This window comes from Fragaria vesca, linkage group LG1, assembly GCF_000184155.1.
Source record: "Fragaria vesca subsp. vesca linkage group LG1, FraVesHawaii_1.0, whole genome shotgun sequence".
NCBI lineage: Eukaryota > Viridiplantae > Streptophyta > Magnoliopsida > Rosales > Rosaceae > Fragaria > Fragaria vesca.
The window spans coordinates 5,740,523-5,757,612 of record NC_020491.1 but is presented as its reverse complement, the minus strand read 5'-3'; the positions used below and the strand labels follow the sequence as shown (position 1 = coordinate 5,757,612).

Here is a 17,090-nt window from a genome sequence, read left to right as displayed (position 1 = left end):
TCTCTCTCTCTCTCTCTCTCTCAATTTCTCTCACTTTGTTTCCTGTTTCCTGTTTTCACACAAGAGTAGAGACTATGGACAACCAATGCAGCCCTTTGCTCAGCAGCTGGGCATACTACTGCCAGGGAAAGGTAACCAATTTACTTCATGTTTACACCTCCATCTGAGCTTTGTTTCTACTTGGGTCTTTCAAATTGCTCCAATTTGAGAGAATGGTCTCATCCTAACTCATAAAGTTCAATACTTTCTTTCTGTGTTTGCAAATTTTGAGTGCTGAAATGTTTCATGTTACAGAGCATGGAAGACTTGAGGCATTCCCTTTTGTATGCAACTATGGAGCTGGAACAAACAAGGGCTGCAGCACAAGAGGAGCTGAGGAAGAGAGATGAGCAATTGAGCCACCTCAGAGATCTGCTTAACAATGCTATCAGAGAAAAAGATGAAGCCCAAGACAAATGCCAAAGACTCTTCCTTGAGAAACTCCTCCTCCAACAACAGCTTCAACAACAACACAACCACACAGCTCCTCTCTCTGGGATGTCAAGCATAGAAGATGATCCCAGAAGAGGAGGGATTGACTCCAACAATGGTGGAGGCTTTTCTTCCTCAGATTGTGAAGAGAGTATTGTGTCTTCACCAGTAATTGACCCAATTCCACCAACCCAGTTGCCATTACCACCATCATCTCTTCAGAAACAAATTGGGAATTTAGTGCCTGACAAGCCATTGCCTGAAAAGGGCAAGCTTTTACAGGCAGTGAGAAATGCTGGTCCATTACTCCAGACCCTTCTTTTGGCTGGACCACTCCCTCAATGGAGACACCCACCTCCTCCTCTTGAGTCCTTTGAGATCCCACCTGTCACTATTACTTCACCACCAATACCACTGCCAAAGCCACTGCTCCTCCACCAAGACTCCTTACTTAGTGTTAATGGCTGCAACAGGAAGAGGGCTCTTTGTGAAGGCTCTGACTCCCCTAATTCAGAGACCAAGTACCAAAGAGTAGTCCACCACTGACTGCTGCTAGAGCTGCCTCAGATTAATCCCCTGATTTCATAGCTTTTATATCTATAACTATAATTTGATACAACTAAAGGGTTAGTGAGGATGAGATATCAAGTGGGTATGTGACTGATCTAGCATTTTGTATAGAGGAAGGTTTGATCTAGGAAGAGAGCTTTGTTTGTAGTCTTCTATGCCAGAGTTTTTGCTTGGGGGGTTTAATTCGTCTCTGTTACCTTTCACATTTTACATGTTGTGAAAGAGGTTACCTGATTTTTCCATATTGTATTGTGGGAACTAAAATGTAACTCTGATACTAGTTCAGTAAGAGTTTCATTCTGTTTGTACGAGTGAGGTTGAGAGAGATCACATCAAACATTAAGATTATAGGTGTGGAGTCGTTGAAGGTTAGAAGAAGATGGGTGTGGCCAACAACCATAAAAGGTTAAAGAGAGCTCTGCTTGTCGGTTTGAGTGGAACCCAAAAATCAGAATCAGGATCTGCTACTAGTGTGTGATGTATGATTGTATCTATAAATATTTGAGGGAAGCATAATTTGTTTAAGGGGATTCCTTGTTTAAGTTCCCTCTTCTCTAGTTTAATTCTAAATCTAATTAACTAATAACAAAGCCTCTTTCTACAATCTGCCTCTGCCCCCACGTCCTTGTTTATTCTTGATTTGAGCTTAAACCTTTCTCTCTCAAAAGTGGAGCAAATTATTGTAGGTTAATCCTACTTGCCAAGAACATTAAGTAATGCAAGTTGACTTTCAAGGTCCCATAGCTCATCTGCAATGAGAGACTAGGGCATGAGAGTATGCACAAGCACAACTAGCCTATTTTTAACTGCTGAAATTTTGAAGTCAAGCAAAGGGACTCCTAAAAGAAAAAAAATATTCACAAAAGGACATACATTATGGAATATAGAAGTTATGCAGTGTGTAAAAATTTGAAGACGGTTTCTAATTAGGAAATGGTATATTAGAGATGCAACGAAACATATTTCAGAAAAATGTTTCGATGTGAAACTTCTCAATACGATTTGGGTGAGGTGAAGTACTATGTGTGAAGATTGGAAAAATCATTTTAAAGCTATCTTGGTGAAAACTGAAAAGTAATTTCCTAGAGGCGAATCTATGTGAGTAGAATTCTCCTCAATGCTATATATGGATCATGACACAAGAGTTATTCCCTTGGATAAAATCAAGGTGAGGAACTGAAAACGAATTTGGGTGAGGAGAAATCTCTCAAACCGAATCTACTTGGTCATGGTGTTTAATAAAGGACCATTGATGTTGATTAGTTGCCTAAAGTTTTAGTTCTATTTATGCAGAGCGTAGTGGAACCTCAAGCATCTGAAAAGAACGTGACAGCTCAAATGATAATGATAACATAGCTATCATGTTCATCATGTATAATCGTTGAGCGGGTGAGTATCACGATCACCACCACCCCCCCCCCCCCCCCCAAATAGTAACAAGACAAATGAGTAAAATGACAGGTTAGGAGGTAAGCCAAGATTTACCGTACGTGCACATGGGTGAAATTTTGGTTCAATCTTCAACCAACTTCATAGGCTTTCCATTCTACATCATTGGTGTGACATTTTTGGCGAGCCGTTACTTAACCCAAAAAATTGAAATCTAGGAGGGACTTAACATCCAACATCCAATGCAATTAAAGTGGTGACCAATCAATAACAATCCAGTTACCATTTCTGGAGGCAATTAGAAAGCAGAAGACAATCAGCATATAAAAGCATATCCAAAACCCAATAGAGGTGGCTACTTCATGTTTGTTTGTTCAACACGGCACATGAATCATTGTAAACATTCAAATCTTGGATTGGGACTCAATGACCAAACTTCTTGGTTCAAAGGATTAAGACAAGACCACTCATCCCTTCAAGCAAGAAACGTGTCGTCTTACTTCTCTTCCTTATCATGACTCAAAAACACAAGACCAACACACTTCCAAACCATCTTATGCAGTACCTCGTGCCTCTGCTAAGCTGATCCAGCCGGGTAACATGGAGGACTTGCATTATAAGTTAGGCAGAGGTTTGTGAAAAGGATGGAACATGTAAAACATGACAGACCATATGTACGAAGAATACGAAATGCAGACAAAATGGTAACAGATTCAGCAAGGCATGACAAAGAGTTCATGTGTTGACTCTAAGTTGATGCAACTCTCTGCTTATTGTTCAAGTTCATATCAATAGAATAGCCGACATCAATACGCGATATGTCTCCAACTTGTATAAAGGAACGGCATCTAACAAAAATAAGAAAACTCTAGATACATCGAGCTAAATAAACAGCTGCTATAGGTTTTCAATCTCTTTGGAATACTAGGTTTTTGAAAGTAAAAAGAAACTTCTTTTTAAGGAATTTTAGTATGTCCTGTGGCTCAGCTAAGGGTATGTGTGAAATGATGAAAATCAATATCAGATTGCGACATTTATATTTCTCACAGAATATTATGCCTCAACACTAGCTACTTGGAATATCCCTACAGGTCTACATTGGAATATCTACTAGCTACTTGGGTTGTATCAACACTGCTACCGGTTTTTACGCAGAACTCTTGTTCCTAGTCTTCATCTTTCTTGTCATCTTGGTGCTTTGAACTTTTGTTAGATTGAGCATTATACATCTCAGTAACCTGAAGTTCAGAGTAAGTGTGTGAGAGGATTAATATATAATATCATATTTCAAAAGGTAACTCGTCTCAAACAGCTAATTAAAAAATTAGAAGATCAGAGCTTTTTCACCTGTTCAGATGATAAGCTTCCTCTGGTTTTTTGTCCTCCCTAACACGAACAAGGTGTGGAAATCGAAGAGAAATACCCTAATCATGGAGGCAGAAGAAGAAAATACACCATTCAATTTTTATTCCACAAAGTTAAAGTAGAATTATGTGCCAAAATTAAGTAATGTACACTTCCAAATAAAACTCTTTCAACCTTATTAGCATCCACTACGCCTACTGCAGCATGATACACGGGACTAATAGTCAATTCAGCGGCTTTCACCTCCCAAACCTGAAAGAAAATGAAACAGGCATACATGAGACTGGACAAGTCTCCCTCCTACCAAAACGTTGAGGTTTACAGATCTAATTTACTTATATAATCAATTTGACAAATCAACAACAGCCGTATATGACTTCTACAATTTCATTAGCCTTCAAAGTTTACATCAGATCTCCCATTGTAATCATACAGATCGGGTGGGAGGAGGGGAACCCTTAACCTGACAGAATTATCCCACATCAGATTCATTATCATTTAGAAGCTTTCCATGATATGTGCGAATGATCAAGAATGAGTATGAGCATGAGGAAGAATGGTGTTGGTAATTTGTTCATATGCTGGTTGTCTGCTCTATTTAAATTGTCAAATATCCAAATGCATCTATAAGGTGAACAAATCTAATAACCATAATCTAATCACCTAACTGTTTGAAGAAAGAAAATCTGACAATCTGTAAATCTAACAAATCTGTTTAAATTCTATCTCTTTACTGTTCATTTAAGACGCAACATACATCATTTCCAGAAGAATTTGAGATATCAACAGGCAAGAATATATTCATCTATATAGACACACACACACACACACACAACAATACATTATAGTAAGTGATTACAATCAATGGGCATCTTTAACGTTAAGTCCTTAATGCAAGGTTTTAGTTATGAACCAGGACCGATAAATGTCTACTTTTACAAGCATGCACTAGAAATGCTCCCAACTGTACTATATTCTATATGCATCTTTTTCAGTGGAAGTCATTTTACAAATAGCAAAATCAGAATTCAAAAGTAAACAATTTTACTAAAATGGCAATATGCACACACAAAAAAAAAAAGAAAAAGAAAAAAAAAAGCTGGGGAACAAAAGCAAAGTGCAGAGGGAGTTTTATGAAAAAATTAAAACAAAGAGGCAATTTTTAATACCTGACTGGGTTCAAACCATACATCTGGAGTATCTGCATTACTTGTGTCTGCATAGCTATAGTATGTCTGCAATTGACAATAATATTTGTATTAGCAAGTAAGAGAATCAATATAACCAAACACAGAAACAGTCTTCAGCAGATACACAAACCGGAAGAGAGAAACACAGACCTTAGGTTTGGGTATCACTGTTTCACGCAGGCGGACAGAACGTTCTTCAAGCACAGCTTCAGTAAATCCAGTGCCTGTATCACATCCAGATATCAGGCAGAATGATCAATATTAGTCAAAAGGGACTTGGCAAACTCAACTGAAAATGTAATGAATGTATAGACAACCTGCACTTACTTATTTTACATATGCTTTGGAACTCTTCATTACCGCTATCGTAGCAAGCAAGGAGAAAAGCGCCATATACACCTACAGAAGGCCAGGGTATCATTACCACCACCACCTTGTCTTTAAACTTATGGATACGTTGTGACAGTTTAAAGAAGAAATAGCAAAGCCTTTACATTGACGACAGACATGAAGGGTGCAAATGACTGGGGAACTAAGAATTCCATCAATATATTTTGGAGAAAGGGATGAGTTTTTAGCTATTTAGTTCCATAAAAGCAAACACTTGTCTGGATGGTACCATTTCATCCAACTAAAAAATCTATTAATTACAGTTACCTGTACGTTTGCCCCGGCCATGGAAAGCAGCAATAGGTACCAAGTCCAGTGAGTCCCCAAAACTGCCGGGCAGAGATACAAAATAAGCCGAAATTCATAAATATCAGGATTAGTAATAAGACAACTTTTATTATACCATTTACCTATCCATGTAATCTTTCTTCAATTTCAGCCAGTTCAGCGACCGCTTTGAAGGCTCGTATGTAGCATCTTTGTTTAATGTTTTGATTATCAAACCTTCAGTACTGCATACCAGGATGACGAAATAGAATGAGATTGATAACAAAAATAAAATGTGTGTTTGCAGATAAAAATAAACTGGGAAAGTATTTGACCAATGAAAAACAAATAATGATACTTCAGCACAACTAATGTAAGAAACCTGATCGATCTGTACAATTCTCAACCCTACATGACCCAATGCAACATGAACAGTTCCACTTCATATCCACTTGCCCACTGAAACATTACTAGCACAAAATGCATACCTCGAATTAACGGCAGCATCAAAAAACTTTTGTATTTCATCAATATCCTTTGAGGTTATTGCTGTGGCAAACTGAAAAACTCCAGCTTCTTCCTTGAAAGAGTCATAAAGATACTGCACAAGGCCAGACCCACGTGTGAGAATATACACTATTTAGCATTATGGCATAACCAATGTTGAAAATAGGTAAGATGACAATAGATATTCAAATTCTTATAGTCTAGACCTAGAGTACTGAGAATTGTAATTTGGAACATATGAAATGAGACTTTGGTCAATGGATCCCTTCTACTAATATCACTAGCATCAACATAACAAGTGTATGATACTACCTCGCATTGACAAACACCTTGTCTATCCTGTCTTTTACTAACCACTCCCATGGAAGAGTAATGTTCCTTATCAGAATAAGGAATCATCCTTCACGACTCATAAACTACTAAAATGGCAAATGGCAACAGCAGGATTGGTACTATATAATACATAGAAGAAACAAGATATCTACGGAAAGATCTCGAAAAACACCAACTCCAACATGAAACCCCAAACAGAGAAGAACAAGAAACCTCATTGCAACTCTTAAGGAACTTCTACAGCTTATAGAAATAGTACCCTTTTCGCAATTAATAACTTATATAGTAGAACAATCAGCAGAATATTCCTAAGAAAATTAGACATGGCATTGGATGTTGTATCATCCAAATTCATTAGGTACCAATCCAAATATATCCTTGCTGTAAATATTCAGATATATCACAACATTGTGCTCTTCAATTAGAACATATGATAATCTCACCATTTTAACTCACACTTGATCAAACATAACAAATATAAACCCTCGAAGAGAAAATTATCTCTGATACATCTTATATTGCACAAAGTAGTAAACTTTGACATAAATCATTCTACTGATACATTACTAATGAAAAGGATATGCCATTTAATATGCATGACTTGGCATGATGATGATAATTCCTATAAAAACACACCTACTCCCAGAGTTGAGAAGTAGCCATCCATTGTAAATGTTAATTGAGAATAGAGATAATCCATACCTCTCTACGAACTTTGAGCTGCTCTTGAGTAAGTGGTCGACCAGTATGAAACAATATATCAAAAGCAAATATGCAGACCCCAATCTTAATATCGCTGACGCTCACATTTTTACGGGCTCGAGTGTTAAGTACCTGCCATACCACTTACTCGTAAAGATACTTTTCAGCTTAATCAGCAGTTATCAAGAGTAAATACTGTCTTCTTGTAAACTAGAACCATTTAACACAAAAAAGAAATAAAATAATTGATATTATCAGAAACTACTGATAAATCATTTATATATATGGTTGTGTGTGTGTGTGTGTAAAATATACACAGTTATCATGTTTCAATGTGTTGGTGTCTATGTACATGATTTGCTGTTTCCATCATAAAAGAGTAAACCACTCTTCATAGCTCCTCAAACTTTATCAAGGCAAATATATAATCATTCTGAAGAGTTCTTCACAGGGGCATCTAGTATATTATTAAAATTGCTCACTTCTAAAATTTAATGAATGATGTCATTGCATTATAATATGAATAATACTCGGACAAAATGAACTTTATATACCTAATCATTTGATTAAAAAAAAAAAATTTGATATGCTTTGTGAGATGAAACAAATCTGGAGTTTGAAATATTTTACCTGGAAGGTCAGAATTTTGTTATTTTCACGGTCATAGGCAACGATTTCACAATCTAAAACAAATGATTTTGCAGATGACTTCTTTAACCTGCAAGCTGGCATAAAACATTAGAAACTGAAAACTTAAGGCACAATTAGAATTTCAAATAACATGATGCCAACACCAGAGCCCCCTCATGATAAATAAATTACTTTTCAAAAACTAAGTACTACACAGGTTAGAAAAAAAAAAAATTCTAAACCTGAACCACCAGATTGCAAAAACCAAAGTCAGGCACTCATTGGAAACCACCCATTCAGAGCCCTTTTCAGATATCTCCGATATTTTTCTAGAATTGATGTGTTAATGTTTTATATGGAGTTAACTACATTAGTTGGGTCTAAGTAAAAGAAAATGAGCCCAAAACCTGTTTGTTTAACCATATACAAATGTCAAACTAAGGAATTCTATACTGGAGCCAACTTCCTCAAGTTTTCCTCTCAGACATGATTTGAATATGGTATAGCACAGGACCAACCAAAGAGCCTACCTTGACACTGCAACCGCAACATCAGGGAACTTTCCTGTGTTCCGTTCAGCATTTCGACTGTATATCTCAACAGAACCATCATCCATGTAATGTATCTGTGCAGTAGCAAGTTAGGGGGAACAGGTGTGATATAAAAGAACAAATTACAAGTTGCATTTATTTATAAAGTGTCACCTGTGCACGTTCCCCATCATACTTGTATTTACATGTGTATTCTGTATCCTGGAACTTTTGTACAATCTCAGATACCCTCTTACATGGCTTTGCAAGCATAGGTCCAACTGGGATACCCAAAGTAAAGCAACATGTTTTTGGAAGATTCCAAACACCACCACTCAGAAGGGCAGGGATGATTTTATCGTAGACAGGAAGAAGAGAGTACATTCCTTTAACAATCCTTGCAGCCTGATCAATAACAATTGTGAAACGTAAAAGAAAAAGAAAAAATTAAACATTTGATGAAAATTAAGGAATCTAAGAATACATGAATTTTTCATTACAAGAGCACAAACTCACCTCTTCTAAATGAGATTGAATTTCAGGAGCTGGTGTAGAATGTTCTTCAGTATAGACTGCAGCTTGTCCCAGTGCGGCCAAAAGAGTTTGCTCCGCCAATCCAATTCGCATCTTCGACTACAAGACAGAGCCCTCAATGCTTACAATAGGCTAAAAGGAATTAACAACTCAGATTTAGTATATATGAGCAAATGGCAACCTGAAGCAAACGGGTCAAATACTTAGGTTCACAGCCAGTGGCAGCCACAAGAAGTGCTATCATATGGTTCTTTTTCTTCTCCTGGCTATCCTTCCCATATTCCTATCAAGAGCAAGGGAAAGCTATTTACAAACACAGTATTTTGCAATCTCAAATATTAGACCCTCAACAGATATTCATATATCTTTCCACCAGTAAGCTGAGAGCCAAATTACCTAAGAGCAGTTTCTAAGATAAATACCTTAACATAACTGTTAACCTAATCAGTTTCTGTAAAGTCTTTTTATTTCCAAAATGTATTCAGACAGTACCAAAGAGTTGTTGGTCTAGCAGTCAGACACTTGGTGCTCCCAAGAGGTCTGGGGTTCGACCCTCTCCCATGGTACCCACCTAGCAATTGCTAGAATTTCCAGTTTCCCAATTGTTGTGGGGTCAGGCGGGAAGCCTAGGGATTAGTCCGGTCAAAGATCCGGATACCCTAGTTTCAAAAAAAAAAAGTAAAAAAAAGTAATTCAGACAGTAACAATAAGTTTTCTTTCATGAACTATGTGAAGAAACAACACTGTACATATGGATCAAAAACCTCACTTTAGCTTTCAAAAGCCATACATTCCAATTATGTATTGTTCCAGCTTAACTAGAAAGGAAAACATCTTCCACTACAAACTATTATTTGGCAAGCAAAGAAACTGAAAAGTGTGGCGTTGAGGGAAATAACAGAAGTCTTGGAGGCAATTAACAAGCAGATTTTAGAAAAAGAGTTGACACTCCCACCTTCTTTTGCACTTCCAAGTGTCCAACAAATCCCAACAAAATGCACACTTCAAGAGAAATATAAAAAGCAAAGTAATGTAGCATAGTGCAGAAAAATGCACAGTAGTAGTAAAAGAGAAATATAGAAATTGTCTTTCCATTTCAAGTTTCTAACATAAACCAACCCATCAGAAAACAAGAAATGGTATTGAAATAATGTTTTGACATTAACATTTCACATTTAAGCTATAGCAGTGTGAAGATAGATCACCTTAGCAAGGGTACAAAATGTGTTGAAAACCTTAGTGACAGTCAATGGCTCAGGCTGGCGCATCATTTTCTGTAATGAACGGCCTCTCTGCGCAACAATACCCAAGTCTCCTTCTGCCTATAAACTTGAAGGCCATTGATTTTTAACAGAAACAAATTAAGGAAGTACAGTCATGTATTAACAATCATGCAAGGGGCCATCAAACTATAAGAATAGCACCGGCACCATAATATAAGGATTTGAATGCAACTCAACTAGATAATAATCAAATGACTCAAACTAAGTAAAACAGAAGCTTCTTGATTTTCTTGAATCTTGGATCATCTTCCTACATTAAATTTTATCATGGACTAAGCACCGAAAACAAATTTCCACCTAGAAGAATAGCACCAGCACCAAAATATAACTACAACACAGTCCTCAACATATTACACACAATATCCGTAATCACAATCCTCCCACTCTCCTTTTCAATCAAATCAAAAGCCAAAGCAACAAACATAAACGGAACCCTCTCGCCTTTGCCCCAATTCGCCATCGCGCTCGGGTCAAACTCCAAGTCCTCCTTCTTCAGCAGCTCAATCCTACTCTTCAATTGAGCCGTCCGCTCCTCCGCTCCGCTCGCCGCGCGCGGCTTCTTCGGCGCCGGTTCCACCTTGCCGGCGTCTTCTTTCACCGTTTCCGGTTCGGATTCCGCGGCGGGGCTCGGAGTAGGAGAAGCCTCGTCGTATTTGGGGTTTTCTTTAGGGACCGGCGGGGTTTTGCGTTTCTTGGGGGAAGTGGAGGGCTTGTTCTTGGCGGCGGCGGCGCGTGCGCCGGACATGAGCTTGTCGAAGGCGTGGGGGGGCGAGGGGGGGACATGGCGCGATTAGGGTTTAGGGAAATCGGAGAGAGAGAAAAGAAGAGAGTGAGAGGGAGAGCATATAAAGCAGAGAATTCGTTTTGTAGACAAAGACGGGCTTTAGGTTATGGCGGGAAGCTGTCAACGATATTTACATGCCTGGAAATCTAATAGAAAAAGCACAAAATGAGACTGTAAAACAAAAAACTACAAATTTGAACCTTAAGAAAAACCGACCATAAATTGATCAAAATTGAAGAAGGGCAAGATATTTTGGAGAAAGATCTATGATGGATTAAACGAGATGCCAATGAATTTACTGATATTATGAAATTCGTTTCGTGCAAGATGTGAGTAAGGGTTATGTTTATAAAGATTTCATAAGAAAATAATTAATCACCTAATTAAGTAGTCTTTAGTTTAAAACGTAATATTTTTTCCAATCACATAGTTTTTATGATATTTTGAGTCATCTTCAAGAGAAATATATTAGATCGTTTTCTCTTCTTTAAGCACAAAATTGTTAGAAAAAGAACAAAATACGACTGAAAAACAATCTATATGTTGGTTCTTAACTACAAAACCCAATAGAGGTTTCTTTAACTACGATTTTGAATTCTGAGTTGTGTGGGTAGCACAGCGCATTATTTGGTACAAAGGCGATGAGGCATGCTAAGCGGCCACTTCAAAACGCTACAATAGGTTTAGAGGGCGAGCCGCTCATCGGTTCAAATCATGCATTTTTCTTGTGAATCAGGGACTCATTAAACGCTACTACTACATATAAATTTAGGCAACATGTGATCTTATATGTCTAGATATATAATGGTAAACATTCAAATCATGGATTGGGACTCCTTGACCAAAATTCTTGGTTCAAAGGATCAAGACAAGACCTCTCATCCCTTCAAGCAAGAAACGTGTCGTCTTACTTCTCTTCCTTATTATGACTACTCAAGACTAACAGACTTCCAAACCATTTTATGCAGTACCTCGTGCCTCTGCTAAGCTGATGCAGCCAGGTAACATGGAGGTTTGTGAAAACTGAACAGGATGGAAGTCGTGGAACATGTAAAAGAATACGAAATGCAGACAAAATGGTAACAGATTTAGCAAGCATGACAAAGAGTTCATGTGTTTGCAACTCTCTGCTTACTGTTCAAGTTGATATCAATAGAATAGCCGACATCAATACGCGATGTCTCCAACTTGTATAAAGGATCGGCATCTAACAAAAATATGAAAACTCTAGATACATCAAGCTAAATAAACAGCTGCTACAGGTTTTCAATCTCTTTGGAATCATAGGTTTGAAAGTAAAAAGAAACTTCTTTTTAAGGAATTTTAGTATGTCCTGTGGCTCAGCTAAGGGCATGTGTGAAAATGATGAAAGTCAATATCAGATTGCAACATTTATATTTCTCACAGAATATTATGCCTTAAAATGCATAGGTGAACTCTTCTTAAAAGGAAACATAATGTAGATCCGTATCAAAAAACAGAGTCAGGTAGATCTTTCTCACATATGATCTGTGTGGTAGACCGGTAGCCAAGACAACTTAGTAATCTGTTATAGATGCAGAAATATTCCGGAGACATAAAAGAAAACGGAAAAAGGAAAAAGAATAGTTCATATCAGCTATATGTAAGCAACGATAATCTCAATGTTTGGCACCATATTATCAGTGCAGCACGTCCAAGGATTGCAATTGAGAGCTCTTGAATTGGTTAAAACTTAAAACCTACAGGTTTACAATGGGATATCTACTCACTTGGGTTGTATGTTGTATCAACACAGCTACCGGTTTTTACACAAAACTCTTGTTCCTAGTCTTCATCTTCCTTGTCATCTTGGTGGTTAGAACTTTTGTTAGATTGAGCAGTATACATCTCAGCAACCTGAAGTTCAGAATGAAGTCTGTGAGAGGATGAATATATAATATCATATTTCAAAATGTAACTGTCTCAAACAGTTGATTAAATAATCAGAAGATCAGAGCTTTTTCACCTGCTCAGATGATGAAGCTTCCTCCGGTTTTTTATCTTCCCTAACACGAACAAGGCGTGGAAATCGAAGAGAAATACCCTAATCATGGCAGATGAAGAAAATACACCATTCAACTTTTATCCACGAAGGTAAAGTAGAATAATGTGCCAAAAAGTAATATAATGTACACTTGTATCCAAATGAAACTCGTTCAACCTTGTTAGCATCCACTATGCCTACTGCAGCACGATACACAGGACTAATAGTCAAGTCAGCGGCTTTCACCTCCCAAACCTGGAAGAAAATCAAACAGGCACATGATGAGAGGACTCAACAAGTCTCCCTCCGACCAAAAGGTTGTAGTTTACAAATGTAATTTCCTTAATATGATCAATTTGACAAAGCTGTATATGACTTCTATAATTTCATTTGCCTTCTATTTTTACATCAGATGATCTCTCATTGTCATTACACATATTGAGGAGTGGGGGGAGGGGAAGCCTTAACCTGACAGAACTATCCCACATTAGATTCAGCATCGTTTTTAGAAGCTTTCCATAATTTGTGCAATTGATCAAGACTGACAGTATGAGAATGAGGAAAAATGGTGTTGTTATTTTTTTGTTGTCTACTCTATGCTAGTTGTCTACTCTATTTGAACTGTCAAATATCCAAATGCATCTGTAAGGTGAACCACATATCTTATTAAGGCAAGATACACCATAATCAAATCATCAATTTTTTTTAAGAACGAAAATCTAACAATCGGTAAATCTAACAAATCTGTTTACATTCCATCTTTTTACTGTTCATTAAAGGTATACATCCTTTCAGAAAAAAAAAATAAAAAATAAAAGGAAAAAATAAAAAGGTGAGCTACCAATAGGCAAGAATATATACATCTATATAGACACACACACACCATTGAAAAGCCTTACATTAAAGTCATTTTTCAAATAGTAAAATCAGCAATCAAAAGTAAAAAATTACTAAACTGCAATCTGCACAAAATAAATAAGCTGGGGAACAAAAGCAAAGTGCAGAGGGAGTTAAATCAAAAGTTAAAACAAAAAGGCAATGTTCAATACCTGACTGGGTTCAAACCATACATCTGGAGTATTAGCATTACTTGTGTCTGCATAGCTATAGTATGTCTGTAATTGACAATAATATAAGTATTTTAGCAAGCAAGAGAATCAAAAGAACCAAATACAGAAACAGTCTTCACCGGAAACACAAACTGGAAGAGAGAAACACAGACCTTAGATTTGGGTATCACTTTTTCACGCAGGCCGACAGAACGTTCTTCAAGCACAGCTTCAGAAAATCCAGTGCCTGTATCACGTCCAGATATCAGGTAGAATGATCAATAATAGTCAAAAGGGACTTGGTAAACTCACTGAAAAGATAATCAAAGTATAGAAAACTTGCAGTTACCTATTTTGCATATGCTTTGAAATTCTTCATTACCGCTATCGTAGCAAGCAAGGAGAAAGGCGCCATAGACACCTAAAGAAGGCCAGGGCATCATTACCACCACCATCTTGTCATTGAACTTCAGGCGTTGTGACAGTTTAAAAAAGAAATAGCAAAGCCCATACATTGACAACAGACATGAAGGGTGCAAATGACTGCGATACTAAGAATTCCATCCGTACATTTTGGAGAAAGGGATGAGATTTTAACTATTCAATTTCATAAAAGCAAATCTGGATGGTACCACTTCATCCAACTAAAATTTCTATTAATTTACAGTTACCTGTACGTTTGCCCCGACCATGGAAAGCAGCAATAGGTACCAAGTCCAGTGAGTCCCCAAAACTGCCCGGAAGAGCAAACAAAATAAGCCAAAATTCATAAATGTCAGGATTAGAAATAAGACAATTTTTATTATACCATTTACCTATCCATGTAATCTTTCTTCAATTTCAGCCAGTTCAGTGACCGCTTTGAAGGCTCATATGTAGCATCTTTGTTTAATGTTTTGATTATTAAACCCTCAGAACTGCATACCAGGATGAAGAAAGAGACTGTTAAAAAAAAATGTGTTTGCAGATACAAATAAACTGGGAAAGTATTTGGCCAATGCAAAACAAATAATGACACTTCAGCACACTAATGTAAGAAACCTTGATCAATCTGTACGGAAGTCTATTACGATTATTATTTTCCACCATGAAATGCATTTCCACAATCTCAACCCTATATGACCCAATGCAGCATAAACGGGTTTCCAGTTCATAGTTCATATCCACTTACCCACTTGAACATCAAAAGCACAAAGTGCATACCTTGAATTAACGGCAGCATCAAGAAACTTCTGTATTTCATCAATATCCTTTGAGGTTATTGCTGTGGCAAACTGAAAAACTCCAGCTTCTTCCTTGAAAGAGTCATAAAGATACTGCACAAGGCCACAGACCCACGTGTATGAATACACACCTTTTAGCATTATGGCATAAAAAGTGTGGAAAATAGGTAAGCTGACATTAGAGATCCATCTTATAGTCTAGACCTAGAGTACTAAGAATTATCATTTGGAACATATGAAGTGAGACTATGGGCAATGAATCCCTTCTACTAATTTCACTAGCATCAACATAACAAGTGAATGATACTATCTTGCATTGAGAAAAACAATGTCTATCTTTTATTTTACTCAACACTCCCATGAAAAAGAATGTTCCCTATCAGAATAAGGCATCATCCTCTACGACTCATAAACTACTAAAACGGCAAAAGGCAACAACAGGGTTGGTACTTCATACATACATAGATACAAAAAAACAAGATTTTATTGACATAAAAAAAAAAAAAGAAAAAAGAAGACAATTACATAGAAGTAACAAGATATCCACCGAAGGATCAGCACAATAACTTCTACAGCTCATAGAAATATAATCTTTTTATATACTTTTAGCATTAATAACTTCTATAATAGAATAATCAGCAGAATATTCATAAGAAAATTAGGCATAGCATTACATGTTGTATCAAATATACCCAAATTGATTAGGTACCATTCAAAATATATCCCTGCTGTAAATATTTGGATATATCTCAACATAGTGCTCTACAATTAGAACATATGACAATTTCAACATTCTAACTTACTCTTGATCAAACATAACAAACATAAACCCTCTCAGAGAAAATCAACTTTCAATACATCTTAATTGCACTTGGTGAATTTTGATATCAATTATTATAATCTACAGTAATAATGAAAAAGATATTTCATTCAATACGCATCCTGATTTCTATGATGATAATTCCTATAAAAACACACATACTCCCAGAGTTGACAAGTAGCCATAAATTGTAAATGTTAATAATAGAGAAAACCCCTACCTCTCTACGAACTTTGAGCTGCTCTTGTGTAAGTGGTTGACCATTGTGAAACAATATATCAAAAGCAAATATGCAGACCTCAATCTTAATATCGCTGATGCTCACATTTTTACGGGCTCGAGTGCTAAGTACCTGCCATGCCACTTACCCGTAAATATGCTTTCCAGCTTGACTCAGCAATTATCAAGAGTAAATACTGTCTTCTTGTAGACTAGAACCATTTAGGACAAAATAAATATAATTAATTGAAATTATTAGAAACTACTAATAAATCTTATACAGTTATAATATTAATATATACATAGTTATGACGTTTCAGTGAGTTAGTGTCTACATAGTTATATACATAATTCACTGTTTCCATGATAAAAGAGTTAACCACTCTTCATAGGTCCTCAAACTTTTTTTCAGGCACATACCTAATCATTCTGCATGTGTTCTTCACAAGAGCATCTAATATATAAAATCACCTAATTCTAATATGTAATGACTTATGTCATTGCATAGATATATAGAATAATACTCGGTCAAAATGAACTATATATATATATACACACACAACCCGGATCAGAGGCGGACGTCCGCACTCCCTTAAAGTGCGGATGTTCCTCCGTTCCCCACCGTCCGGTGCCGACGACGGCGCGCCTCCACCCGAGAGGACACCAGAGGCGTCCCCGATCACTTTCTCTCCCCGGCGAGTCCGCCGAATTCCAATTTTCCGGCCAGAGACCTTCAAATCGATCTCGCCGGGAAGAGAAAGTGATCGGGGACGCCGTTGGTGTCCGCTCGGGTGGAGGCACACCGTTGGAGCCGTACGGTGGAGAACGG

At 37.1% G+C, this 17,090-nt stretch overlaps 2 protein-coding genes and 1 pseudogene across 3 annotated transcripts in view; 1 reads left to right on the top strand and 2 right to left on the bottom strand.

The window, feature by feature from the left end:
• Positions 1-20: 20 nt before the first annotated feature.
• LOC101295363 lies at positions 21-1,385 on the top strand. Its single transcript, XM_004287504.1, has 2 exons — positions 21-131; positions 295-1,385. The coding sequence occupies exons 1-2, from the start codon at positions 75-77 to the stop codon at positions 1,015-1,017; spliced, it is 780 nt and encodes a 259-aa protein (XP_004287552.1). The 5' UTR covers positions 21-74; the 3' UTR covers positions 1,018-1,385.
• Positions 1,386-3,596: 2,211 nt separating this feature from the next.
• On the bottom strand, positions 3,597-10,906 carry LOC101294510 (annotated as a pseudogene). The gene is made up of 17 exons (XR_183831.1): positions 10,499-10,906; positions 10,084-10,200; positions 9,060-9,161; positions 8,861-8,977; positions 8,519-8,749; positions 8,345-8,439; positions 7,815-7,902; positions 7,185-7,316; positions 6,131-6,243; positions 5,786-5,887; positions 5,643-5,704; positions 5,313-5,384; positions 5,136-5,209; positions 4,965-5,030; positions 3,970-4,047; positions 3,778-3,854; positions 3,597-3,668 (listed from the first exon to the last, which is right to left on the bottom strand). The product of XR_183831.1 is annotated as a DNA ligase 1-like (transcript).
• A 1,622-nt stretch (positions 10,907-12,528) lies between these two features.
• The window catches only part of LOC101294217 (DNA ligase 1-like), a 12,573-nt gene continuing 8,011 nt past the window's right edge, over positions 12,529-17,090 (bottom strand). The window contains exons 10-19 of the mRNA XM_004288885.1: positions 16,263-16,394; positions 15,203-15,315; positions 14,815-14,916; positions 14,671-14,732; positions 14,349-14,420; positions 14,173-14,246; positions 14,000-14,065; positions 13,128-13,205; positions 12,933-13,010; positions 12,529-12,823 (exon numbers count right to left, since the gene is read on the bottom strand). Coding sequence (XP_004288933.1) covers positions 12,752-12,823; positions 12,933-13,010; positions 13,128-13,205; positions 14,000-14,065; positions 14,173-14,246; positions 14,349-14,420; positions 14,671-14,732; positions 14,815-14,916; positions 15,203-15,315; positions 16,263-16,394 — 849 coding nt within the window. The 3' untranslated portion in view covers positions 12,529-12,751. The remainder of the gene's footprint in view (positions 12,824-12,932; positions 13,011-13,127; positions 13,206-13,999; positions 14,066-14,172; positions 14,247-14,348; positions 14,421-14,670; positions 14,733-14,814; positions 14,917-15,202; positions 15,316-16,262; positions 16,395-17,090) is intronic.